This window comes from Capronia epimyces, assembly GCF_000585565.1.
Source record: "Capronia epimyces CBS 606.96 chromosome Unknown aczIQ-supercont1.11, whole genome shotgun sequence".
Lineage (NCBI taxonomy): Eukaryota > Fungi > Ascomycota > Eurotiomycetes > Chaetothyriales > Herpotrichiellaceae > Capronia > Capronia epimyces.
Genome location: NW_006912914.1, coordinates 335,681 through 361,845, shown reverse-complemented (window position 1 = coordinate 361,845; position 26,165 = coordinate 335,681). Strand labels below are relative to the sequence as shown.

Here is a 26,165-nt window from a genome sequence, read left to right as displayed (position 1 = left end):
TCATGGAGAGTTTCACCCAAGTCCAGGATGCATATTCGAATGAAAGCAAGAGCAAGATCCCAATTGTCCAGAGTACGGAACAGTGCGCCGACGAAGGCGGCCATGGCAATCGCCGGCCCAGTCGACGGTTCCCAAGAGTCGACCCGTGGGAAACCCTGGTGGAGAAGCTGTGGCTGTTTGAAATCATTGCATTGGCCGTCAGCCTGGTTGCTTTACTCGCCATCGTGACTATCCTCCGGGTCACCGAGGGCAGGAGAGTGCCGACATGGCAGATCAAGCCCAAACACACCAAACCGCTGACTGTGACCATCAACTCGGTCGTCTCCATCTTTTCCACCATCGTCAAGTCGACGGTCTTGATACCGGTCATTGCCGCCCTGGGCGAACTCAAATGGATATGGTTCCGGCAGGATCATCGCCTCACCGACTTCCAGGTGTTTGACAGCGCCGCCAAAGGGCCTCTAGGGGCAGCGCTCATGCTCTGGACATTCCGCGGAAGGAATCTCGCCTGTCTAGGGGCCATGATCGTCATCGGCTCTCTGACCCTTGACTTCGCCTTTCAGCAATTGATCACCTTCCCACTCAAACCGGTAGGGGTTGGTCAGGCAACCATTGGTAAGTCAAATTCCCCTTCCCCTTCAGTGCAACAGAGGTTGCCGGTTATCATTCAGAGAGTCTGATCGAGCTTGCTTCTTTTAGCCCGAACAAACGAATACAGCGCTTTCCGTCCAGGCTATATCACCGGCCTGAAGCTGCCCGAAATCCCTATGGTTGCGGCGGTGTTTAAAGGCATGTATGGCGACAACACGACGTGTCCTGTCACACCAGGCTGTACCACCGGAAACTGCACCTGGACAGAGCAATATACTTCTCTCGGAGTATGCTCCAAATGCTACAGCACTACCAACCTGATCCAGAAGCAGTGTGGAACGTACAATATGACCGAGGTGGACGAGAATGGGGACCTGACAGTGGTTGGAGATCCGGTGCCTTACTGCAACTACACCCTACCATCCGGCCAGAGTATTGCCGGCATAATTGGTCTTGAGTCAGACTCGCTGCCGGTTGTGGATGTTGGCATCAATCCTGCTTCGGGCGACACGTATTTCGGCAGCACCCTCACTGCACACCTCGCCACGATATCAGTGATGCGTGCTTCGTGGGAACAGGGAGCCAACGGGTTTGCGCCAGTCGACGTCAATGCCACCGAATGTGGCCTGGACCTCTGTGTCATCAAATACAAAGGGAATCAGCAGAAGTCCGTCTTCACCGAACAGGTGGTGGACACTTTCATCAACACCACGGATCACAGTCCGTTCTCGACCCCGGAGGGCGGCAGTACCATGCCTGCCGTCATCCAACCACCCGCGTCGTGGACGAATCATTCCTCGGCGAACGCGAGCAACATCTACTACGTCGACCCTTTCACCATTCAAGCGCTCCAGTTTGAATTCTCCCAGACCGAATCACCGCTCTGGGGAGGGCAGTACAATGACAGTTTTGGCTCCTCGGCGTCTCCAAGCAACGACTTTGTTTCATACGTGCGCTTCATGGGCGATGGAGGCATGGAGACCATGATGCAAAGCCTTGCCACGTGCATGACCCAACGGATGCGTCGCGCTCCGGGAGCCGGCACGAACCTACAGGGCCCAGGCACCATTGCCCTGGGAGAAGCGAACCAAGACATGCCTCACGTCCACGTTCGCTGGGGGTGGCTTGCTCTTCCGGCCACCCTGCTCCTCCTCTCCGCCATCTTCCTGGCCGCGACCGTGCTCGAGGCCAAGCGAGAAGGCGCCACCATGCTGTGGAAGACGAATTCTTTGGCCCATTTCTATCACCCGCTCCCTGACGACGGCACCCACAAGCTGCGCGACGCCTACAGCGCCAAACATGCCGAGAAGATTGCGAGAGACATGCGGGTCAGATGGGAGGAGACGGAGCACGGAGGCAGGTTTGTGGTCCTGTGATCCGGCACTGCTCCCCCAGACACCAGACGCTGGGTTTCCACGAGACCCTCTGAGTGATGAGATACAAGATTCTAGAGGTTAGAGGTTATATTGGTACAACCAGGTGTTAGGTTTTGATTATTCCATCAAAGGTGATGAGCGAAATGAATTTGCTATATCTGCATGAGCTTGGGGAGCTATATTACTCCTCAGCGACGGCCTGGCCGTGATCACACGGTTCTTCGAACCATAATGGACAATGGCCACTGGTCTGCTACCTTCTCAACCATTTACGTATGGACTGCTGTACCATGTATGGACGGTCGTACTACCAACTCGGTCCTCAGTCTTTAGTCCTCAGTTCCTAGTCCTCAATTCCTAATCCTTAGTCCTTAGTCCTTAGTTCCTAGTCCTCAGACTTTAGTCCTTAGTTCCTAGTCCTCAGACTTTAGTCCTTAGTTCTTAGTCCTTAGTCCTTAGTCCTCTCAATCCAAGAAGATTGCCCGCCCTCTCGACATTCACACCCTCTATTGCGAGTCTTTCTCTAGAGTTTCAAGACCTTTTTGACCGAGGGCCGTGAAGAGATCCTGGCAAACCAATCCTTGAGATGCGGGAACTCGTCCAGATTATACTCGTCCTTGTCGAGGAATGCGCCAATTGTGACATGCCAGGGGATGAAGGCGAGGTCAGCATAGGAGATTCTGTTGCCGACCAGCCACGGCCCGTCACCGACTTGGCCTGCCTTTCGCGCCGCCAGGACGCCGTCCAACACGGCCGAGACGCGACGAATCTCAGCAACGTACCGCGCCACCGCGCTGGGCAGGCGTTCCGAATGGAGTTTCTTGAACCACACCGCCTGGCCGAAGTACGGGCCCTGGCCGGTGGTCTGGAAATAGAGCCACTGTTTGGCGTGGTACGACTCGGCCGTGCCCGGGGCGAAACTCAGCGCATGGCCAGTGTCGTACCGCTCGATCAGGTACTCGACGATGGCGCCGGACTCCCACAGCGTCAGGTCGGTGTTGGGGTCGTAGATGGTCGGCAGCCGCCCGTTCGGGTTGATCGCCGTGTATTCGGGCTTTTTGACGTCGGAAAACGCAATGGGCACGATTTCGTACGGAACCCCGAGCTCCTCGAGAATGATGACCACCTTGGGCGGGTTGGGGCCGTCTTCACCCCAAACTTTGATGGGCTTGATAGCTGATGCTGATGCCATTATTGTGTTGTCTTGGTCCGGTCAAGTGCTGCTGGTTGTTGGTGTGTCGAGTGGTACGGTACGTAGTGACAGGACTCGCGTTCGATTCGATTCGATTTTGTTCTTTCCTTGCGTGTCCTGGCCTGGCGGGTCGGAGCAGAGCCTCGGTCAGGTGAGTAAGTATTTAAATGCCCGGTGAGCGGGTGTCTGTAAAGAAAGCTCTGGTCCGGAGAAGATCAACTGTGTAGGCTGGTGAATTACCTTAAGGGAGTTAAGTGATTGTCCGGTTTATATACCCCTCCCGCGGGTGATCACGTCTTCATAGTCTGGGTGATACGAGTAGTCGAGCCTGACGGACCAAATCTATCACGATTCCGTAATCCTACCTATTGTGGACAGAGAGAATTGGTCCGTCTTTGTAAGTGCCACCGATTCTGAGGCCACCCAGTGGATCTGGTCTGCCAGTCGTACAGTCGCTCTTTGCGCTATGATGAGTAATATATCTCCAGGCATACGGAGTACTGTAAAGATTTGACTAATCATCAACTCGCCTAAGGAACACCCACGAGGCTTTGGGGGACGGAGGTGGTGGAGGGAGTGATGGTCATGTGTGGACTGTACTGTACATACAGTACCTCAGCTGGTCATGGTGTGGATATGGGGCGCAAGTGAGCCTCAGGCCTGTACTGTATCCGTACTGTACTGTAAAGCCACCCTGATTGGTTTGCAGTCCATGCGCCGGCCCTGACAGGCCCTGAGGCCAAACACCCTGATTATCGACTGCGATAAGTCGCCAGGACAAAGGTATAGCAACCAGAATACCTAGTACTCCATACTCCAACTATGCCCTGGTCGCTCCTCTACAAATAAGCGTACGGACGCATCCGCTACCCCGGCCACCTCGTCGCCATGGCTCGCGATCGTGACGGCCTCCTCGCCGAGAAACATTACGACGACGACGCCGCGATTGTCGCCTCCGATCCGGCCTCAGAATCCGATAGCGACGGAGACATAGGACGGGACCCTGTCACAGACCATGACAGAGATGTACTTGAAGAGACCGAAGAACATGAGAGGTTGCTGCAGAAGCCTGGCAGATTCGAGGCAGCTCGAGGACTCCTCCGGCTCCAGGACCACAGGAAAGATGAGGGCAAAAGCAGTACTCGTCGAAAGACGCCTAGTAAGAGATCGAGACGGGGCAAAGAAACGTCAGACTTGGTCTTCGAGATGGAGGGGGGTTTCAAAGACACGAGCTCTCAGTCCTCTCTGGACTCGTCCGACATGGAAGGCACCCAGTGGGCTAGGCAGCCTCCTCGACAATCCCACCGCGGACGCCTGGCCTTGATACACGTCGCCATCATCGTCCTGCTTGTGGCTCTGGTTTTCGGGGCCTACAAGGCCTCTCGGAAACACTCCCGGTCGCCGATAGAACATCGACTGCCCAACTTCAACAACGGCACCCACATCTTTCGACCTACGACGATTCTGATATCTTTGGACGGCTTCCGTGCCGACTTTCTCAATCGAGGCATCACCCCAGCTCTGAGTGCGTTCATTGCAAGCGGGGTGTCGCCCAAATATATGCTTCCATCTTTCCCCTCGGTCACATTCCCCAATCACTTTACCCTCGTCACGGGCCTCTATCCCGAAAGCCATGGCATCGTGAGCAACCAGTTTTGGGACCCTGAATTCGACGAGGAATTCTACTACACCGACCTTAGTGTGTCGATGCAACCCAAATGGTGGACTGCAGAGCCCCTCTGGGTCACGGCGGAACACCAAGGCGTCAGATCTGCCATCCACATGTGGCCGGGCTCCGAAGCACATATCCCCGATGTAAATCCGACCTACCTGGACAAATACAACGGGTCAGAGGCCCTCTCTCGCAAAGTTGACCGGCTCCTGCATTGGCTCGATCTTCCCGGCGACGACGACGACGATGCGGCTCCGGACACTGAGAAGCGACCGCAATTCATCGCAGCATATGTCCCCAATGTCGATGCCGACGGGCACAAGTACGGTCCAAACAGCACGGAGATTCGGGCAACCATCGCCGACGTCGATAGTATGCTGACCATGCTGGTCGAAGGACTCTATGCCCGCAACTTGACCGAGATTGTCAATCTTGTCATCGTCTCGGACCATGGGATGGCCACGACGTCGACAAGTCGACTTATACAGCTGGAGGATATAATGGACGTATCTCTAATTCACCACATCGATGGTTGGCCTCTGAGAGGTTTGCGGTTGAACGACCCAGATCGAGACCTGGCCAATCTCTATGACCAACTATCCAAAGAGGCAGAGAAAACCGGCAGCTTCGACGTCTATACCCTCGAAACGATGCCGGAGCGATACCACTTCTCCAATAATCCTAGGATTGCTGAGCTCTGGATTGTCCCAAAGACCGGCTGGGCCGTTGTGGAAAAGGACGGTTTTGATGTCGCCGATGCGCTGAGGACGGGCAAAGATTACTCGCCCCGAGGTCTCCATGGCTACGACCATGAACACCCTTTGATGCGCGCCATCTTCGTGGCTCGTGGCCCTGCTTTTCCACATGCGCCCAACAGTCTCCTACCCGTCTTCCAAAACATCGAAGTGTACAATATTGTCTGCGATTCTTTGGGGATTGTGCCGCATCCAAATAACGGGACTTTGAGACTACCTTTGAAGCCCGAGGGACTACATAGCGACCCCGGTGCACCAGAGTTGGAGACTCCCCCCGACCCCATTGATCAAGATGGGGAAGCAGAACCTGCCGACTCACCCGATGACAACCCAGAAGGCGCAGCTGAGCCTGCAGATGCCGGTCAAGGCGAAGAGTCATCTGATGACAACGACAACGAGACCGCCCCAGGCAAGCCGAAAGGGAACTGGTGGGAGTTCTTACATGATCAACTCAAGAAGGCTAAAGAATGGGCTAAAGAATTTGTCGAATCGATCAAAGGCAATAAGGAGGGGCAAGGTGATCCTCCAGTGTGAGAGAGTAGGCCTCAGACCACTATTCAAACACAGTTTTGCAGTACGGCTGTCCCTGCCACATCTCATGCTTGGTCGGAGCATGTTGCATGAGGTCCAGACCAGGTTGGGGGCGTGAGTGGAGGAAAGTACTCGCTTCGGTGCTCGACATCCTCAATCTTTCCGATTCGAACATGACCCAGTCCTTCTGACCAAGGTGATCAGGGTCACTCACCATATACCCAGGTTCGCAAATCACGGCTTCGTCGAAGGTGAAATCCCGCATAAGAGACGTTGGCTTTCCTCACGGGCTTTCCTCGAGCGTCACCGCTTTTCAACCGGAATCTACCATGTGCCTCGGAGCACGATCTTCCCCGGCAGAGGTTGGAGGTGCAGACAACGGGAAGCTTGTCCTCCTGTATAGGCTTGTCGGAGAGGGACACTCACGATGAAGGAGACACAGTGTCGGTCATGACTGGGTCATGGCCATCATGCCAGTAATAGCTTCCGTTGACGGGGGTAAGGAAACGACTCGATTGGGTTGTTGTGTCGAGCTATATTGGACGGCTCCTGTAGCTTCGGTAACTCTTACCCTCAATGTATCAATACTAATACTCTTTCCAAGTACTGTATCAGTCACTGCGGACACCCAAGGCCGAGGGCGGCATTCCATGCCCGTGGCTCAAAGTGAATGTATCCGTACGGAGTACATCACCGTACACCGTATCTGTACTCCGTACTCCACACTCCGTATTTGCTTGTCTACAAAGTTGCCAAGATGTTCTTGGCGTGTTTGATGTGACGACATGCATCTTCTGCTCTCAGCATATTTTTGTATTCGGTAGATGGTTGGGGCCAGGGTCGAGGAGTAGATGGACTGCTTGAGACTTTACTGGTAGGTGGCAGGATTAGCCTATCTCCATCTCTCAACTCGTCACAGGCTCTTCATATTCTAAACCAAAGACATGGCCGACAAACCTCCTCCATCGCTCGCCGCAGTTGCGGTCTCCTCTCTTATTCTCGGCGTGTTGGCAGGCTACTTCATCGGCCAAGGCTCCAGTATCGGCGTCTTCGGCGGTTCAGGGGCTGGAGGCGAATTGAAGAAAAGCTGGCCAAACAGCTACGACGTCAGGGTCCATGCCGATTCCAGCGACGATCAGGCCGATGACGAGGAGGAGGGGGAGGACGAGGACGAAGGGGAAGGGGATGGAGATGGCAAGGAATTGAACGATTTCAGGGATTCCTCGGAGGAAGTGAAGCTTGTTCTAGCAGTCAGAACAGATCTGGGAATGGGCAAAGGTACATACGCACAGTCTTCCCCCAAACCCCCAAGGCAATCCGGACTGACTGACCGTCTTCCTCAGGCAAAATCGCGGCTCAATGTTCTCACGCAGCCCTCGCTTGCTACAAGTACCTCCTTCAATACCCTACTTCGGCACCTTTGCTGAAGCGCTGGGAGTGGGGAGGACAGCCTAAGATTGCAGTGCAGGTCAAGTCTGAAGAAGAATTGGAAACACTACAAGCTCAAGCAATCAGCCTCGGCCTTTGTGCGAGAATCATCCACGATGCTGGCAGAACACAGATCGCAGCCGGCAGCGCAACGGTCCTGGGCGTTCTCGGACCAAAGAGTGTGGTTGATCAGGTTACCGGCCACCTGAAACTACTATGATCGATATCGATGTAGGAAAGGGCGGCATTGGGCCTGACCTGGCTCGTTGCCACACTTGCCGGTGAACCCGCGAAAAATGTCACCCAACAACACCGAACTGTCCCGTCCTTCAAAGGGCGTCAGCAGCCGGAATTTCTCAGGGGCAGCAACCATCTATATGATAACGGATATCCTGGATATCTACTCGGACCCCGTCCAAATTAATCACCCAAAGCGCCATAACCCTGGTTCGACCATGGTCCCAGTGGTACCGACCCCGTGAAAAGGTGCGACTACACAATCGACTGGGCCACAATATACAGCATATACCTACCCGCCATCTCCTCAGAGTCAAAGTCAACCCCCTGAGAGACTGGTTCCTGGATTGAGCATCGCAGCGTTTTTGTCGAAACTTGAAGCTGCGCTCTGTAGGTGGTGCTCAAGTGGAAATGCGGCGATATTATGACTGCCGTGCTAGCATCCACAGAATGTGATGTTCTGGTAGATTGACAAGGACCGACGTCACACCACCGCAACAGCACCCGTCGTTATCGTCAGCTAACGTTTCAAGAAATGAGCACGCATACACACAGAGGCCAGAGGTGGTGCTCTTATCTCTTGTGAGGGGTTTGCAGCCTTGCAGCCTTGCTTCCATACTCCAGCACCATCCTCAAGGAATCAATGCTCGTCCGTCCGCGTGTGGGAACACTAGCACGATATGTCCTGTTCCATTCTCCCGCAGCTATACAGGGACAATCATTGCATTGTACAGCGAGAGACAGTGACATACAGTCCGAATAGGAGAGCAATGAACGGAGGAAGTCAGCTGGTCCAGGGAAAATCAGCAAACCCACATAGGTTCACAGCATAATGGCTGTGGCCAATAACGTCAGCACTGGCAGATTTTAAACATATATAGTAACTTGGATTCTGAATTGGTAATATTTTCCTATGGAAGGGGCCTGAGCCTTGAGCCCTTTCGCACGGCGATGCCATGGGCAGAGAAACTCAAAGATACGATTGTCTCGTGCCGGTCTCGTTGCTTTTGTAGATGGCATCGATCATCCTATGTCTGACGAGGGCATCCTCAAAGGTGGTGACACTGCCGGGGCCTTTGTCAACGAAGGCATCCCAGGCCAAGCCGACGTTGTAGGAGAGATTGGCGGCCTTGTCGACCAGGACCTCCTCAACCTTTGGACCGGGGCCGGAGCCGTAGACGGAGTGGGAGCTGGACGGGGGCGTGGCCAACTTCAAGGTGGGATGGAACATCTGGACGTGGCCGGAATCGGCCTCGAGGATCAGGCTGGCCTTGGAGCCATTGATCTCCCAGTAAAAGTCCTTGCCGGTCAGCGAGGAGCCGCCCTGATAGACGACGGAGGCGACGCCGCCGCGCAGCAGGGTGCCCTCGACGGCGACGTAGTCGTGGGCGGACTTGGCGACGGAGCGGACATGGTTGCCATCGGAGTCGACCAGCGACAGCTCAGGCCGGTTGTTGGCCAGGGTGGCGTGCAGGTGCTTGAACTCGCCGAGCACGTAGCACAGGGCGTCGATGGCGTGGCCGGCCGGGATGGTGAGCAGGTTGGCGCCGTGCTCGATGGGCAGCATGTACAGCAGGTCCGAGGTGACCTGGGGCCCGAAGACGAGCCCGTTGCCCAGCATCGTGGTGCCCAGGATGTCGCCCAGCGCGCCCGAGGCCACCAGCTCGCGCGCCCGCCGGATGCTGGGGTTCTGCCGCGCCTGCAGCCCGACCATGGTCCGCACCCCGCGCGCCGCCGCCAGCCCCGTCAGCTCCTCGGCCTCGCGCAGGTTCGCCGCCAGCGGCCATTCCACAAACACGTCCTTCTTGGTCGGGGCTGCCAGCGCCGCCTTCAAAAGCTCGTAGTGGTGCGGCACCTTGACCGACACTACCACCATGTCGACGTTCGCGTCGTCCACCAGCTCCGAGATGCTGCCGTAGCATGCCACCTTGCCTGGGAGCTGGTACTTGGCCACCGCCCGTGACGCCGCTTCCGCGCTGCTGTTCTGTAGCGCCGTGATTGCGTAGTCGTCCGACTGCAGCAGGTGCGGCAGGTGAGAGCGCGATGCCCATGATCTGTACGATTGTCACATTTGCTTTAGCTTCAACTTCGCCTGCGGTGTGTCTGTGTCTGCGCCTGGCCCCGGAACGGAACTGGAAATGTAACTGGGACTGGGACTGGATTGGAAGGAACCGAACTGGAACCGAACTGTAACTGGAACTGGAACTCGCACGTCCATCCTTGCTCTTGTAGTGTCGGGCTTTTATGTGCAGAACAACAGACGCTAGATATTAGGCAGAAGATTGAATTGAATTGATGGGGACGTGGGCAAACAAGGTAGAGTGGCGGCTGACAACGGTACCAAGCTGGTGATGTATGGCACAGTATCCTCCATACTCCATCCATACTCCATACAGGATCGCGATTCAAATTTCATCCCGAAAGGATCACGGGGCAAGGCGAGGCCAAGCTAGGGTAAAAGAGTAAAGAGCCCAGAGTGCTTACCCTTCGGCCGACAGCCCGACCACTCCTAGGCGGATGGGCGCCATTGCTACCAGCGTTCAGAAAGCTGCGTGTCGGTTCGGTTCGGTTCGTAAGGGTCTGGATGGTCGTTCAGTGCTCCGATGTGATGTGATGTGATGGTCAAACGAGGGTCAGGTCACACTCACTTACCGATATGTGTACCTAGAACATATGTGTTTAGGGAGGTGGATGGCTGTGTATGGATGGATGGGGGTGTTTGTGGTCGGTCACCTGGAGACGGGCTGACTTTGTATTTATAGGTAATTAGATACCTTGTTCAGGTGCAGATGCCAGACCCAGAGACACCGTGCGGAGTGAGTGCGGAGTAATTAGTGGGAAGCTGAGGAATATCTAATGCCCTAACGCCGCAGATATATACATATATATACGGAGTGCACTATTATTGCTAAGCTGGCAGTGCTCGGAGGGAATGAATGTTGTCATAAAATACTACCAAGTTGTGAGAATCCGATTCGTTCCGGGCTCCCAATATCCGTACTTGTAGGTTAGGGTTAGGGTTAGGGTTAGGGTTAGGGTTGAGATGGTCTATACTGTACCCAGCACCCAGACTTGAACGGCCAGCCATTCATATGTACGTACCTACCTAGGAATGATGGTCATGGCGGCTCTGAACGGGCAGGATACACTGATTATATCACATAAAGCCTCGCCAGCTGAACGGTCCTCGTGTCCGACAAAGGAATGAAGCGGGTTGATTCATGGCGAGCATCTATGACGCCGTAGCCTTGGACACAGGTCAAGTGCCACAAGGTGTAGTGTAGCGTAGGCGGTAATGACTTTTCTGTATGAGATCTGTCTGTACCGGTCCCGTGGGCATGTCTTGCCATGTCTATCTATCCTCTGGTCTCGACAATAATGGGTCTGGGTAAGAGTGAATCTAAGAGACCTCCCGGTGTATGGTATACTCAACCGAATGAGTCCACATGCGTGCAATCATCTGGTTCTTCAGTCGCTAGAGCCTTCCACCCTCCCCCCATACCCCGAAGCTAGTTCCGCGCTCCTTTGCTGGTACGTTTGGCGATATTTGTTCAATAGATCCAGGGAGATCTTGGATCCACCGCAGACAACAATCACCACCTTGGAGTCCGGCCGCAGGTCTGCGAGATAGTGCGCCAGCCTTCCGTCGTATGCCAGAGCCACGCTCGCGCCACAGGCCGGCTCGACCAGGAATCTCTCGTCGTCCAGGAACCGCCAACAGGCCGAACATGCTTCGGCGTCTTCGACCACCACCGTGGTGACAGTCGGCCGGCGAGCCTCTTTGAAGGCATGCTTGGCCACCCGGATGGCGCCTAGGGACGTCGCCACCGACGTTATACCGGCTAGGGTGACGAGCTCATCTCGTTGGAGGGACTGTGCCAGAGAGTCCGCCCCCAGGGTCTCAACAGGGAGGACGCGAACCTGGTCGCCCCATCCCACCCGGTCAAGTCCTTGCATGATCCCGGCGAACAAGCCGCCACCTCCGACGGAGCAGACGACGGCATCTGGCCTCTCCCCGTCCGGCATCTGAGCTTTGATGTCATCGATCATCGTGGCCGCACCTTCCCAAATGGCTGGATTGTCGAAGGGGTGGATGTAAATCCCCTTTTCTCCATGCCGTTCCGCCCCCGGGATGACGGCTTCTCGGAGATGCTGGTCGGCGAAGAACCAGCTATCGCCGTGTGGAATGACCTCCGTGGCGCCGGCGGCATAGAGTTTCTGGATCGTCCACTCGTCGGTGCTTGTGGGCACGACCACTGAAGCTCTGTAGCCCAGTCTCGTCGCTGCCGTGACGCACGCAAGGCCCGCGTTCCCGGCGGACGACGAGTAAAAGTGTAGTGGCCGCGTATCCGAGGGGTCCTGCTCCCTGATCGATTTGAGCACCAAGTTCCCGATTCCACGGGACTTGAATGACCCAGAGGGCTGGAGGTTTTCAAGCTTGAGAAATATGCGACTGCACAGACCGTCAGTCAGTATGAGGCTTGAAGCGTCTTTTGAAGTGCTAGTAGGTATTCACCATCCAGCAAGTTTGGAAAGGACACTGGACTCGAGGAGTGGAGTCTCGATCCACGGCTGCTTGGTGGTCGACATGTCGTCCGGAGTTCTCTCGATCATGGGGAATCTTGGTGCTCGTCTGGAGGCTATCAAACGGGTGTGCAAACGATAGAGAGCAACCTGCAGGGGAAGACTGCAGTCTTTATGCGCATATGTGAAGATGGCCGGGCACCTACCGGGCACCGTCGAAATGGTTGGAATCGCGCCCTGTTACATTTGATATCGATATGTATCATTCCAGCCAGCAACGGCGCGGCTGGTCGAATGGAATTGTGGGGCCAGAAGCCCGGTACTCCGTACAGGTGCAATGTTTTCCAGCCTCTGGCCCCGATATCATAGGCGTTTCTTTTAATTCAACCTCTACGCTGTGGACCAGTCTGGCCGGTCCTCTCACTGCACCTACAGAAGACAGCTTTCTAGGCGATGGCGGCGGTGAGGCTCCAGCCTTGTCCCCTTGCACTGGACAGCGAAGCGCACGTGACGCGGATGGGTAAACATGCCAACAATGCCGATATCCCTGCACGTGACCCTGGCCCGACGGCAGACTTGAGGCTGAGGACCTACTACCTCCCAGTAGTAGGACCCCATAAAGCCAATTGAGTGCAGTGTGCATTGTAAGACAGGAGCTACATGTACGTAGTGGTAGGTAAGTTTTCACAAGGGTTGGAGCATTGCGAGAAACAGACATGGCAGAGGGATGGGAGTTGAGGAGTGGCAGGATTGGCAGTTTCGTCATGCAGATAAAATTTTCCTCCTGCGCCGAGGAGACGCAGCCATAGCGGCAGATGCCCCCCGCACACGGACCTTCTTCATCGTGCAAGGAACCGCTGCAGTCTGCAGCGCCTGCGCTTGTGCCTTGCTCGCTTTCTCGCTTTCCCTTCCCCACCACTTAGCTTGCTGCCCCCCTACTCGTACCATCTCTCGCCCCCGGCCGCCCTCTGGCACCGAATCACTTTTGACTCATTTTCTGCATTTTCTGACCTACTACTTAGTCCCAAACCTCACCGCTCGTGACTCTTCCTCTCAACTCTTCCTCTTTCCTGTTCCCCAATTCCTTGATCGCCGTTCAATATTTCGGTGGCCGTCTGTCGTCTGCGCCCTCTCTTGTCCTCTCTCATACAACTTCTAGACAGCTCTCCGTCACCATGTGCCCCTCCGCCGACGAGATCGAGACCAACGGGGTCAATGGCCACTCCAACGGTGCCAACGGTGCCAACGGCCATGCCAATGGCGTGAATGGCAATGCCAGTATGTGTAGCTGCTGCTCCCCAGCATGCGTCATACTGACTCTTATTTAGGCCATCCTGGCTACACTGGCATCTCGACGCATGACGCACCGCCTCAATCAAGAAACCCTTACATGCCTGTGGGCGACTTCCTCAGCAACGTCAGCAGATTCAAGATCATTGAGAGCACGCTAAGAGAAGGCGAGCAGTATGTGCAGCATACCCGAGCTCCTCGGCTGAACAGGGAATTTACTGACTCGCTCCACTCACAGATTCGCAAATGCCTACTTTGACACCGCAAAGAAGATCGAAATCGCCAAAGCTCTCGACGAGTTCGGCGCAGACTACATCGAACTCACCAGCCCCGCCGCCTCTGAGCAATCCCGCAAGGACTGTGAAGCCATTTGTCGTCTAGGCTTGAAGTCTAAGATCTTAACGCATATCCGGTGCCACATGGATGATGCCCGGATAGCAGTGGAGACCGGTGTGGACGGGGTAGACGTGGTCATTGGCACCTCATCTTTCCTCCGAGAACACTCTCACGGAAAGGATATGACCTATATCAAGAACACCGCCATTGAAGTTATCGAGTTCGTCAAGTCCCACGGGATCGAGATCCGATTTTCCAGCGAGGATTCCTTCCGATCCGATTTGGTCGATCTTCTCTCCCTCTACCAAGCCGTCGACAAGGTTGGTGTCAACCGAGTCGGCATCGCTGATACCGTGGGATGTGCCACTCCCAGACAAGTCTACGACCTTGTCCGAACTCTCCGCGGCGTTGTCAGCTGTGACATTGAAACTCATTTCCACAACGATACTGGCTGTGCTATTGCCAATGCCTACTGCGCTCTGGAGGCCGGTGCCACTCACATCGATACCTCGGTCCTGGGTATTGGTGAGCGAAATGGCATTACCACCCTTGGCGGTCTTATGGCCCGCATGATTACCGCCGATCGAGACTATGTCAAGAGCAAGTACAAGCTGGAGAAGATCAAGGACATTGAGGAGCTGGTTGCCGAGGCCGTGGCTGTCAACATTCCTTTCAACAATCCCATCACCGGTTTCTGTGCTTTCACCCACAAGGCCGGCATCCACGCCAAGGCTATCCTGGCGAATCCCAGCACCTACGAAATCATCGATCCTGCCGATTTTGGTCTCGGTCGTTATATCCATTTTGCCTCTCGCTTGACCGGCTGGAATGCCATCAAGTCGCGGGCCCAACAGCTCAAGATCGAGATGACCGACGCGCAATACAAGGAAGTCACGGCTGCCATCAAGCGGCTGGCCGACATCAGACCCATTGCCATTGACGATGCTGATTCCATTATTCACGCTTATCACCGTGCCGTTAAGCTCGGCAAGAAGAATCCCGGCGACGCCGTTGAGCTACCTAATATGACCGAGGCGGAGAAGAAACTGCTGGCCGAGAAGCAACAAGAGGATGCTTTACGGCCGGAAAAGAGACGCCTGGAGGAGACTGTTGACGAGCAGATCTCGACCGAACAAGCCGTCAAGAAGGCCAGAACCAATGGCGTTGCTGCATGAAGGGTCCCACAGCGTTAATCGCATGTTTTCCGGTGTTTGAATGAAACTACGGTCTCTGGATTTTAAAACAAGGAAAGCTCGGCGTCATACTTTGAAGCCATGACTTATCCCGGGATATTTATGTATATAGGCAGGAGCTAGAAGTCGAGCTAGGGCGACTTGCGAGAAGAAGAAAAAAGTGATTTCTTCCTAGATGACTGAACTGCAAATGATACAGATGCGTTGCCTACGGACTAGATGTACCTAACAACTAATACGCAGGACGCCTCATTTTGGTGCATGAATGCTCTGCATGGAGTGAGGGCTGGTCGTACGTGGTACGGATGGATAGGTACTCCGTACTACGTATGTTAAACGAAATACGAGACTGTGGCGGATCTTTGCTACACTAGCTGGTGGCTACGTCAAGTGCCAGGTGACTCAGTCGGTGGTGCTGGCATTTAATTCACTTGCCCGGCCTCACCTCCACGTGTTTCAATGGTTTTATGCCTGTCCGATAGCACAATATCCAAGTCCCATCATGGGCTCATCTCCGCTGCCGGTCAGCTTGCAGAGCAAGTTCCAGAAACCGCGAACGGTGTCTCGCCTAAGAGACTTGAAAGGCAACTTTAATATGTGAGTCCACCACGGCTCCGACGATCTGGATGATACGCTTTTCAAGACACCAGCGCTGACAGAATGAGGGTCACAGACTTCGCAACATCATCTTTGCTTTATTCCTGCTCCGCATCCTACGCAGGTCGTTTTGGTTCCTACGGGGTCATGGGATCATCGGCTCCATCGTCCTCCTCTACCGTCATGTCCACAAAACCGCCTACACGGTGTTCCTGAATCTCCCCGGCGTAAGGTCACAAGTGTCGAGGCAACTGGAGATCGCCAAGAAGGAGATGGAGGATAAACTCGTGCCGACGGGACCTGGGATCAATCGCTACCTCCAACTCCCGAAAGAGCCATGGACGCACGAACAACTTCGGACCGAGCTCGAGGCACTGGCGGCGATGAAACGGACGCGCTGGGAAGAAGGGAAGGTGTCCGGCGCCGTGTACCATGGGGAACAGTCTCTGCTGGATATTCAAAGCGAAGCCATGAAGCTGTTCAGCGTGGCCAATCCCATCCACGCCGATGTCTTCCCCGCCGTACGCAAGATGGAGGCCGAGGTGGTGGCGATGGTCCTGGCCATGTTCAACGCGCCCGAGTCGGGCGCCGGCGCCACCACCTCTGGAGGAACAGAGTCGATCTTGATGGCCTGTCTGTCAGCCCGGCAGAAGGGTTTCGCGGAACGACGGATCAGGCAGCCCGAAATGATCATCCCCAGCACGGCTCACGCCGCGTTCCACAAGGCTGCCAGCTATTTCAAGATCAAGTTACACACGGTCGACTGTCCAGCGCCGGAATATATGGTGGACGTCAACAGAGTAAGGAGATTGATCAACCCAAACACAGTGCTGCTGGTGGGCTCGGCGCCAAACTACCCTCACGGAATCGTCGACAACATTCCGGCGCTGTCGAAACTCGCAGTTTCATACAAAATCCCGCTGCACGTCGATTGCTGTCTGGGATCGTTTGTCATGCCGAGTTTAGCCAAGGCCGGCTTCCCTTCGCCTTGGGCGGACGAAGGTGGCTTCGACTTTCGCCAGCCTGGTGTGACGTCGATCAGCGTGGACACGCACAAATACGGGTTTGCCCCCAAAGGCAATAGCTGTGTCCTGTATCGCAACCGTAAGCTGCGCGAGTACCAGTACTTTGTCTGCCCGGAATGGTCGGGCGGCGTATACGGTTCGCCCAGCATTGCGGGATCGCGCCCAGGAGCACTCATCGCGGGGTGCTGGGCCAGTATGATGTCTATCGGCGAGAAAGGCTACGTGGATGCGACGCACAAGATCGTCAGCACGAAACTCACCATCGAGAACGCGGTCAAAGAACACCCCGTGTTGAGAGAGACGCTGTCTGTGTTGGGGCACCCGTTGGTCAGCGTGGTGGCCTTCGAGTCCGTGGATCCGGCAATCTCGATTTACGACATCGCGGACGGGATGTCGCGCAGGCAGTGGCACCTCAATTCGCTGCAAGACCCGCCTGGCGTGCATGTCGCCGTGACGTTGCCCATGACCCGCCCCGACGCTGTCAACGGGCTGATCGATGACCTCGTCGCCGTTGTCCAGGAGGAGAAAGACAAGGCTCTCGAGCGCATCCGGGCCGGCGGGCCCATCGAGAAAGGGAAAGCCAAAGGCACGAGTGCCCAACTGTACGGCGTTGCGGGCAGCCTGCCTGACAAGACCATCGTCAAGGAACTAGTGGTGGCTTATTTGGACACCCTTTACAAGGCGTGACGCTGGGGTACCTTGCAATGCGTATACTGATCCAGGCAGACGTGGTTCTATTCGATATCCTCACGTACTGAATGATATACTAGACAAACTCACGTCAGGTGGGAGTATGGCACACAACAAGCTCTGTTTATTCCTCCTCATCTAGTGGACCTCAGATTGATATCATCGGAGCTGGCCCTGTGCTATGAGACCTGCGTCTCTCGTGACATCTCTACTATTCAGTCAGTCTTATTGAGCCTTTCTCGCCTTCCTTTATTCCTTTGGTCAGTGAGCACCAAATCAGCAAACAGACATGCAGAGAATCAGCATCGCATCGCTGATTATCGAGTTCGGACATCTATTTCCCCGTATCTCACATGATACCGACGAGTTAGATTAATATTCACGGGCATAGCTCCGATGCTAGATGGAAAATGACACGTTGAGCCTCCTAGCCAAGCACTGAGAAGACCTGGCTCTGTCTTGTCGCGCAGCCCGAGTGGCGATACCCATTGATATCAGGATGAGCCAGAGCCTGCTGGACGAAGTGGGCTGCTGTAGCCGAGCGAAACGAGTTCACCAGATGGTGCCCTGAGACAGCGAGTATTGACAGGGTACACAATTCTTGACCTTGACCAGTGCAAGGGAGAGACTTTCCACCATGGGTTGTGGAATGTGACCCTACTGTCTGTGATACAGGGCCAACAAACCAGGGTTGGCGAGATACAGCGAAAGATAATCCGCCCCCCGGCCGTTGGTCACTGATTGTCAACTGCTACCCAGGAAGTCCTCGATGGAATGAAAGATTCTCCGCTCCCCGGTGTGTCTGAATACCACGCTCTCCGTCTCCACATGGAGAGCGTGCTCAGCATGTCTCGTGCCGCCGGCCAGGTCGAGAGTTCGAGGAGGAGTCGCTTCTTGCTTCCGTCCACCGTCATATTTCCATCATCCTTCAAATACGCGGGATGGAAAGAAATGCAAACCCAGGCACATCGAGGTCGCGTTAGAGCCTCAGCCAGCGACAACTAGATCAAAGGTCAGTTATATCAGCACTTTATCTATATTCCAACTTACAGTGTCGTGTCGTCAGACTTAGCAGGCTTGGTCCCGCCGGTGGACCTGAGAAGGAGGCCACTTGCGGATCATCGTCGGAATTGGTGGAGTCTGTATCCTGTGCAGTGGCGTGAACTCTAACCTTGGGTCTGAGAACCTACCTAACATACGAAAATGCGAGATCGTCAAAAAGAAGCACCCATCAGACGCCGAAAAGAAACGTTCGATATGGTATCCAATAAAGAGGCTGATCGCCCAGCGTCGACCTCGTTCAGCTGTGGCGATTCGCTCTCGAGCCCTGCAGTCGGCAATCGTCTGTCTCGACCGCTGTCAACCCAGAGAACCTGGAGTAATGACTCCAGCCTCCGGATTCCAGGGCCACCCAAATGTGGGAATGCTGGCTCACCTCAATCCTTGATCCTGGCAAAAGGCCTTGTTGGCTCGACGCTGATATGCAGTCTGGCATCTGCATATCAGGAAGGGGTAATGATGGTCGTGGTTCGGCGAAAAAGAAGAGAGTTTGTCCACCGACCTAGGACTTGTGTATATAGCTGGGTTGCAGCTGTTCCTCTTGTCCAGATTCCCTCTTCCAAGCCTGCCTTGAAAAAGGGTACTCTGGCATCTTCCATCACACGCAGACAGAATCTCACCTTTTCTCTCAGTCATACATCATGCCTTTTCTCTTCAAAAAACCGGCAGATATGCCAGGGTCAGCCGTGCCTGCTGTCCTCATCGGTAGGTCTCGTTCCAGCAAATGTGGCGACTGGACTAACCTTCTTACTACAAGGGTGCTTCGTTGCCTTCGGTGGCGTCCTATTTGGCTACGATACTGGCACTATTGGAGGGATTTTGGCAATGAAATTCTGGCGCCGGCTGTTTTCTACCGGGTACACCAACCCGAAAGATCACTTGCCAGATGTCACCGCCGCCCAGACCTCCGAGATTGTCTCCATCCTGTCCGCCGGAACATTCTTTGGCGCTCTCCTCAGTGCTCCGCTGGCAGATATGCTCGGAAGGCGGCTGGCCATGATCTTCAACTCTGGGGTCTTTTGTTTTGGGGTTATCCTCCAAACTGCCGCTACCGACATCCCGACCTTTGTCGCCGGCCGTTTCTTTGCGGGTCTGGGTGTCGGTCTCCTGAGCGCCACGATTCCGCTGTACCAGTCCGAGACGGCTCCGAAATGGATTCGAGGAGCCATTGTTGGCTGCTATCAATGGGCGATCACCTTGGGACTGTTTCTTGCCGCAATAGTGCTCAATTCCACCAAGAACCGGGACGATACTGGATCGTATCGCATTCCCATAGCTGTCCAGTTTGCATGGGCAATCATCCTGGTTGCTGGAATGATCATTCTCCCTGAAACTCCCCGGTTCCTGATCAAAAAAGGCAAAACCCAAGCGGCAGCCAAGTCACTCGCTCGCCTTCGTCGGCTGCCTGTCGACCACCCAGCCCTGGTGGAGGAGCTCGCGGAGATCCAAGCCAACCATGACTACGAGATGGCCATTGGCACCGCGTCTTACCTGGCCTGTTTCCAAGCCCCGATCAGAAAAAGACTTTTCACCGGCATGGCACTCCAAGCCCTTCAACAGTTGACCGGGGTCAACTTTATCTTCTACTACGGCACCACCTACTTCACCAGCGCAGGCATCAGCAATCCTTTCATCGTCTCGGTCGTCACCAGTGTGGTTAACATCTGCAGCACCGTGCCAGGTTTGATTCTGGTCGAACGCTGGGGAAGACGGCCACTGCTCATGTTCGGCGCCGCCGGCATGTCGGTTTGCCAACTCATCGTGGGGAGCGTTGGGACTGCAAGGCCGAACGACAAGGCGTCGAACAATGCTCTGATCGCATTTGTCTGCATCTACATTTTCTTCTTCGCTTGCAGCTGGGGTCCTTGTGCCTGGGTTGTGACTGGTACGTACACGCAGGCCGAACTCATATTATCCAAAGTAAATAACTCACATGCTGCAGGCGAGATATTTCCTCTCAAGGCTCGCGCGAGGGGGTTGTCGATGACGACCGCTTCCAATTGGCTTTTGAATTGGGCTATTGCCTACTCCACGCCATATCTGGTCAATGCCGGCCCGGGCAATGCGTATGTTGGAGACCCCTGTCTTGCCTTCTTGCCTTTTCCCTGGCAGTGACTAACAGTGTCGTAGTGATCTCGGCTCCAAGGTTTTCTTTATCTGGGGTGCTTTCTGTTGCATCTGCCTACTTTTTGTCTACTTTTGCATATATGAGACAAAAGGCTTGTCACTGGAACAGGTGGACGAACTGTATGCCAAGGTGTCATCGGCGAGTCAGTCTGCGGGCTTCGTACCGACGGTTCACTTCACCGATGTCAAGGAGGTAGGGGCGACTGAAGCTCGACGAAGCACTCTGGCCGACCTCGAGCTGGCTGCTGTACGCCGCAAGAGCTCTGCCGCACACCAGGAGTACGCTAAATACTAGCCGAACCCGCTCGGCGTGAGGTGGCTGCAGGACATGCACAGCACGACTCGTTCTGTGGTCTGTCAATTGGTGGAGGTATTTAGTGACATTTCCAAGGAGGGTTACTAAGAGGATGTCTCCGAAAATAGAGACAACGAAGTGAAGGGCCAAACTAAGGTATCGAGATGTGGTTGGCATCAGACACATCAGGCTACTACTGCCTTTGGTACATTACCGGCCTGCTCCACTGGCGGCCGCCTGCGGTATTATAGGTGTTAGTTAGTAAAGGGGGCCCCCTGAATCTCGCTTTCTGCTTCAGCCTCGTCCTCTGGCGGAACAACATTTCTCCGTGAGCGAGCCTTTGCCAAGAGCGGTGTGCTGTTATAGTAGCATTTACACCTTGTAGCATGGTAGTCAAGGCAGACGACGGTAATAAGCACTTCACTTCCAGCCTAGGCCAGTGGTGAAGGGCCTTCTTGGAACGCAGTCATGCCTTTTCTTGCGCTGTCTCCGAATGCTGTAACTTATGGCACTCGCCCTGCTTTTTCTTCCCTTTCCCTCCTATCGGTCTCTCACGCTTACATCGTCCCGTCTCGATCAGGCTTGCTCTAGTCTCTGAAGCCCCCCACTGCGCTTACCCTGCCTTATCTCTAGCCATCATGGACGTGGATACAGATGACGTTTGGTCAGACACGTCCCAAGAAGAGGAAGAGGAGCTTGCTCTCCCCATACAGTCACGGGCTTACCAAATTGAAATGTTCGAACATAGCATGAAGGGCAACATCATCGCAGTCGTAGGTCGACCAGTGCTGAAGGCGGGGGCTGCTAATTTCTTTGCAGATGGGCACTGGCAGCGGCAAGACACAGGTGTAAGTGCGCGTCCTATCCGTTGGCTCTGCGCATCTTCTGAACTTGCCCTTCATCGAAAACAGGGCCAAGCTTCGAATCGAGGTAGAGTTGCAGCGCTCGCCCAACAAGGTGCCGTCCCCTTTTGTCTCCCAGGGATAATCCATGGCTGACGTGCCGGACAGAAAGTCTGGTTTACGGCACCCAGTGTGGTTCTTGCCTACCAACAGTACTCTTTCCTGTCACAACAGTTGCCCGCATTTCAGTTCCGACTCATAACCGGCATGGACAATGCAGAGTTCTGGGACACGCAAGAGGTGTGGGACAAGGCTTTGTACAATGTCCACGCGGTGGTTTGCACTCCTGCAATCTTGCTTCAAGCGCTCAATGCCGGCTTTGTGACCATGAGAACCATTTCCTTGCTTGTCGTCGACGAGGCTCACCACTGTGTGGGCAAATCGGCGTCCAGAACTACTATGCAGCTGCACTATCATTCCCTCAAGTCTTCCTCCGCGACACACGAGCTACCATGTATCATGGGGCTCTCGGCCAGCCCGATCACCAAGAAGGACAAGGCTGAAATCCGCCAGCTCGAGGTCAATCTTGATGCGCAGTGCAAATTCCCTGTTCAGCAGCTGGAAGAGTATACCGCCTTCGTAAACCTGCCCCAGCTTGAGACATTGACCTTTGGCGAACAGTTGCTGCCACCTCCCACGATCTTGACTCGCCTGTCGCAGATCGTGTCAAATATACAGGTTGCAGACGATCCAATCACCAAATTGTTGCGCGAAAGCGCCGACTACAAGGCCCGAGAGAAGCTCGAAAAGATCTTGAGAAAGAATGCCACCCCGGCCATGATGGAGCTGCAGGGGCTTCTGAGGTCGGCTACCACCATTCATCGAGATCTTGGAAGCTGGGCCTGTGGTGCTTACATCACGACCTGTGTTCGCAAGCTCCATGCGGCAGTGTCCCATGACACGGGCCTTCAGCTCCACGCGAAACCACCGCACGACAATCGCCGTTTCATGGATTCTAGCCTTCAGCCGTTGCATGGTTTGCTCGGGCCGGGCCATGACCATGTGCCTGCTAGGGAAAATCATTCGGAAAAGGTCCAGGTCTTGCTCGATTTTCTGGGCCGAGAGTATCGAGACAGCCTGAGGGGCCTCATCTTTGTCCAAGCAAGACATACAGCCTGGGCTCTCACCGCAGTCATCAATAACGACCCTGCGATGCAGAATTACCGGGCCTTCTCGTTCGTGGGCGTGTCGAACGCTGCGTATCAAGGCACCTTCGATTTTGCCCAGCTGCACGCTCAAAATGAAAATCTTGAGAGATTCCGGCGCGGAGAGCTCAACCTGTGCATAGCGACCGCGGTGCTCGAAGAAGGCATCGACGTGCCCGCCATGAACTTGGTGATCTGCTTTGACGAGCGTCCGAATTTTCGGAGCTTTGTGCAGAGTAGAGGAAGAGCCCGACAAGCGAATTCCAAATTCGTGCTTTTTCGTTCCCAGCTCGAAGCTCCGAGCAAGATGAAGAAGTGGCACGATTTGGAGTTGGACATGAAGGAAGAATCTGAGTCTTCGATACAGCAGCTGGAACAACGCCAGCGTCTGGAATGGATCGAGGAGCCTGACGGTACCGTGTTCCGGGTTCCATCGACCGGGTAAGTTGTCCGTCTCAGAACCTACCGGGTCTCTTCGCAGCGAGGAAATGCTGGTTCTCGTTCCACTAACAAGAAAACAGAGCCACATTGACGTTCGACAATGCCCGGCAGTTGCTACAGCGGTTCTGTGCCAAACTGCCCAAGAAGGGCGATTCCGAACGAACCGACCTGGCATTCTGTATCGACGGCGAGATTGGGGTCGAGCTGTCTGCAAAGGTCTACCTCCCGACGTGTCTCCCGGCAAATCTCCAAGTCGCATGCTCCAAGTCAAGCTGGCGGACCGAGAAAATGGCGAAGAGGGACGCTGCGTTCCAGGCGTACCTGGGGCTCTATGAGGCCGGCCTGGTCACGGACAACCTCCAACCCCTGCAGTTGCGAGATGAAAGCAATGGAGAGGAGCAGCATGACTCGATATACGGTCAAGGTACGGAGAAAAGAGAGAGCACTTATGCTGTCAGCCAGCAGAACGACCCGTGGCCCCAGGTAATGGAGAGTTGGGCGAGTTCTCATGCCGTCTACGCACACCGGCTGCAAGTCAAAGACGGGGACGGCTTTATGCCTGCCCTTAACCTGCTCCTTCCAGCGAAGCTGTCGGACACCGCATTTCCCTTATATCCTTCGCACTCAGACCGTGTGCAGGTGTCTCTAGGCCCGGGGAAAGAAGTGCCTGGCGACTACCCTGTGGACCTGGCCCGAGAGATCAGTCTACACCTGCTGGCCACCGTGCTTGGAAGAAGGCTGCACGGCTTTCGGAAAGACCAGTTTCCTTTTCTCCTGGTGCCGGACCTGGAGCCGCAAATGCTCCAATCATGGTATGAGAGCGTCTCCGTCAGCCGTCTGCTGACGGATTTCCGTACGATCAGTGCCGGGCAGGAGTATCTGGTGCTACCGAGCCAGGAACAGATCCCCTATGTCTATCAGCTGCAAGCGGGCGATTTCAGGGCCGGGGCCATCTGCAACGGAACTGATTTTGACCGTGAAGACCTCGAAATCACCGCCACCAGACTCTCGAGGAGGCTGGACTTCCTGTCTCCCGCCGCGACTCCCGCTCCAGCTCAACCGCGATGCTTGGCGGTGAGTGGATGCGCGCTTCTCGGGCTCCCCGTCGCATACGCGCGTCTCATCTTGCTGGTGCCCTCGATCACACACATGCTGGAACTCTCTCTGCGCTCCACAGCAGCCTGCCATGGACCGTTGGCGGGACTTGGCTTTCGGGACATTGACCTGGTGGCCGAAGCGCTGACTTTGCCGAGGGTGGGCAGTCGAAACTACCAGCGTCTCGAGTTCCTCGGCGACGACCTGCTGAAATTCTATGCGTCGATCCAAGTCTTTGTGGACGGGCCCAACCTTCCGGAAAGCCTGCTGACGATCGCTCGCGGCCGAATCGTCTCCAACGCCCGCCTGCAACGCGCGACTAGAACCGTCGGGCTCGACCCGTTCCTCACCCAGCACAGATTTGCCGGGACCAAATGGACGGCGGGAGTGAGCCGAGAAAGCCATCCGGACGAATCATCCACCAATACCAAAACTCATCTTTCTTCCAAGGTGCTGGCCGACGTGGTTGAGGCGCTCATCGGCGCCGCGAGCTTGGACGCGGCGATTGAGAGCATTCCTGGCCCCGAGGCCGAAGAGAAGGTCATTCGTGCTCTGCAGCTTTTCATCGACGAAGTGCCCTGGAGGCCTTTGTCGGAGAACGTGGCCAGAGTATCTATCATGGAGGACGATTCCGTGGTCGACGGCGGCCGGAGAGAGTCGCTCGACCGGGTCGAGTCTCTGATCGGGTACACCTTCCAGCACGGTGCTCTGCTGGCCGAAGCACTCACCCAGTCCTGGGTTGGAGGCGGAGGCGGGGTGTCATCCTACGAGAGGCTCGAGTTCCTGGGCGATGCGGTGCTCGACCACATTGTCAAGACGCGATTGTTCCGCAGCTCGCTGCAGCTCGACCCGGAACAGATGACGCTCCGGCGCCACGCGCTCGTCAGCCACGCGACGCTGGCCTTCTTCGCCTGTCAGACCTCATACACCTGCCGCGCCCTCGAGCTGACCACCGACCCACTGACGCGGGAAACGGTCGATCGCGAGTCGACCCGGACCGTCTACCTGTTCGACCATGTGCGACGGGTCGGCAGCCGCGAGGACGCCGTGTCTCGTGATGCCACGCTGGCAGCGTACAGCGACGTGCGCTCCGCCATCGTCCACGCTTTCACCCAGGGCCGGAAATTCCCCTGGATGGAGCTGCTGCACCTCGGTGCGCCCAAGATGTACTCGGACGTGGTCGAGTCCATCCTGGGAGCAGTCTTTATCGACTCGCGCGGCGACCTCGGCGCCTGCACGCGCGTCCTGCAGACCATGGGCTTCATGGATCTCGTTGACCGGTTCACCGTCGTGCCCGAACAAGACCTGGATCTCCGCCACCCCGAACAAACCCTCAGTCTGGTCCTCCCGGGCTGTGAGCTTATGGCACGCCAGACGAAGCGCAGTAGAGCGGGCGCGGGAGCGGGCGCGGGAGCCGCCTGGTGGTGCAAAGTCATGCTGGACGGCGAGAGGATCGCGCACGCCAAAAACGCATCTTGCAAGGACGAGGCGCAGTGCCGGGCCGCCGCGCGCGCGGTCGATATCCTCTCAAATCGGCCGAAGACCGAACCCGGAAATGGAGATCAGGGGCTTAAGACTTATGGGTCGAAGAAGCGGGATCATGGTGTTATGGCGGCTTAGATGTACGTGCAACAGGGATCATTTTGTCGTGGCAGCTTAGGTCT

At 55.4% G+C, this 26,165-nt stretch overlaps 10 protein-coding genes across 10 annotated transcripts; 7 read left to right on the top strand and 3 right to left on the bottom strand.

Annotated features, from left to right (window-relative positions):
• Positions 1 to 2: 2 nt before the first annotated feature.
• Positions 3 to 1,967, top strand: A1O3_10178 (uncharacterized protein; the record flags this gene model as incomplete). Its single annotated transcript, XM_007740269.1, has 2 exons — positions 3 to 615; positions 700 to 1,967. The coding sequence occupies 2 exons, from the start codon at positions 3 to 5 to the stop codon at positions 1,965 to 1,967; spliced, it is 1,881 nt and encodes a 626-aa protein (XP_007738459.1).
• A 523-nt stretch (positions 1,968 to 2,490) lies between these two features.
• A1O3_10177 (glutathione S-transferase) lies at positions 2,491 to 3,159 on the bottom strand (the record flags this gene model as incomplete). The annotated part of the gene is made up of 1 exon (XM_007740268.1): positions 2,491 to 3,159. One exon carries the CDS (start codon positions 3,157 to 3,159, stop codon positions 2,491 to 2,493), a length of 669 nt encoding a protein of 222 aa, XP_007738458.1.
• An 888-nt stretch (positions 3,160 to 4,047) lies between these two features.
• On the top strand, positions 4,048 to 6,120 carry A1O3_10176 (ectonucleotide pyrophosphatase/phosphodiesterase family member 1/3; the record flags this gene model as incomplete). The annotated part of the gene is made up of 1 exon (XM_007740267.1): positions 4,048 to 6,120. The coding sequence occupies one exon, from the start codon at positions 4,048 to 4,050 to the stop codon at positions 6,118 to 6,120; it is 2,073 nt and encodes a 690-aa protein (XP_007738457.1).
• Positions 6,121 to 7,061: 941 nt separating this feature from the next.
• A1O3_10175 (PTH2 family peptidyl-tRNA hydrolase) lies at positions 7,062 to 7,765 on the top strand (the record flags this gene model as incomplete). Its single annotated transcript, XM_007740266.1, has 2 exons — positions 7,062 to 7,395; positions 7,461 to 7,765. The coding sequence occupies 2 exons, from the start codon at positions 7,062 to 7,064 to the stop codon at positions 7,763 to 7,765; spliced, it is 639 nt and encodes a 212-aa protein (XP_007738456.1).
• Positions 7,766 to 8,752: 987 nt separating this feature from the next.
• On the bottom strand, positions 8,753 to 10,310 carry A1O3_10174 (uncharacterized protein; the record flags this gene model as incomplete). The annotated part of the gene is made up of 2 exons (XM_007740265.1): positions 8,753 to 9,836; positions 10,267 to 10,310. The coding sequence occupies 2 exons, from the start codon at positions 10,308 to 10,310 to the stop codon at positions 8,753 to 8,755; spliced, it is 1,128 nt and encodes a 375-aa protein (XP_007738455.1).
• A 940-nt stretch (positions 10,311 to 11,250) lies between these two features.
• Positions 11,251 to 12,396, bottom strand: A1O3_10173 (uncharacterized protein; the record flags this gene model as incomplete). The annotated part of the gene is made up of 2 exons (XM_007740264.1): positions 11,251 to 12,235; positions 12,299 to 12,396. 2 exons carry the CDS (start codon positions 12,394 to 12,396, stop codon positions 11,251 to 11,253), a joined length of 1,083 nt encoding a protein of 360 aa, XP_007738454.1.
• A 1,085-nt stretch (positions 12,397 to 13,481) lies between these two features.
• On the top strand, positions 13,482 to 15,107 carry A1O3_10172 (homocitrate synthase, mitochondrial; the record flags this gene model as incomplete). Its single annotated transcript, XM_007740263.1, has 3 exons — positions 13,482 to 13,584; positions 13,635 to 13,770; positions 13,835 to 15,107. 3 exons carry the CDS (start codon positions 13,482 to 13,484, stop codon positions 15,105 to 15,107), a joined length of 1,512 nt encoding a protein of 503 aa, XP_007738453.1.
• A 520-nt stretch (positions 15,108 to 15,627) lies between these two features.
• Positions 15,628 to 17,434, top strand: A1O3_10171 (sphinganine-1-phosphate aldolase; the record flags this gene model as incomplete). The annotated part of the gene is made up of 2 exons (XM_007740262.1): positions 15,628 to 15,722; positions 15,799 to 17,434. 2 exons carry the CDS (start codon positions 15,628 to 15,630, stop codon positions 17,432 to 17,434), a joined length of 1,731 nt encoding a protein of 576 aa, XP_007738452.1.
• A 1,703-nt stretch (positions 17,435 to 19,137) lies between these two features.
• Positions 19,138 to 20,918, top strand: A1O3_10170 (uncharacterized protein; the record flags this gene model as incomplete). Its single annotated transcript, XM_007740261.1, has 4 exons — positions 19,138 to 19,201; positions 19,254 to 20,381; positions 20,439 to 20,562; positions 20,627 to 20,918. 4 exons carry the CDS (start codon positions 19,138 to 19,140, stop codon positions 20,916 to 20,918), a joined length of 1,608 nt encoding a protein of 535 aa, XP_007738451.1.
• Positions 20,919 to 21,556: 638 nt separating this feature from the next.
• On the top strand, positions 21,557 to 26,121 carry A1O3_10169 (uncharacterized protein; the record flags this gene model as incomplete). Its single annotated transcript, XM_007740260.1, has 5 exons — positions 21,557 to 21,691; positions 21,738 to 21,766; positions 21,830 to 21,875; positions 21,929 to 23,406; positions 23,487 to 26,121. The coding sequence occupies 5 exons, from the start codon at positions 21,557 to 21,559 to the stop codon at positions 26,119 to 26,121; spliced, it is 4,323 nt and encodes a 1,440-aa protein (XP_007738450.1).
• Between the last annotated feature and the right edge of the window lie 44 nt (positions 26,122 to 26,165).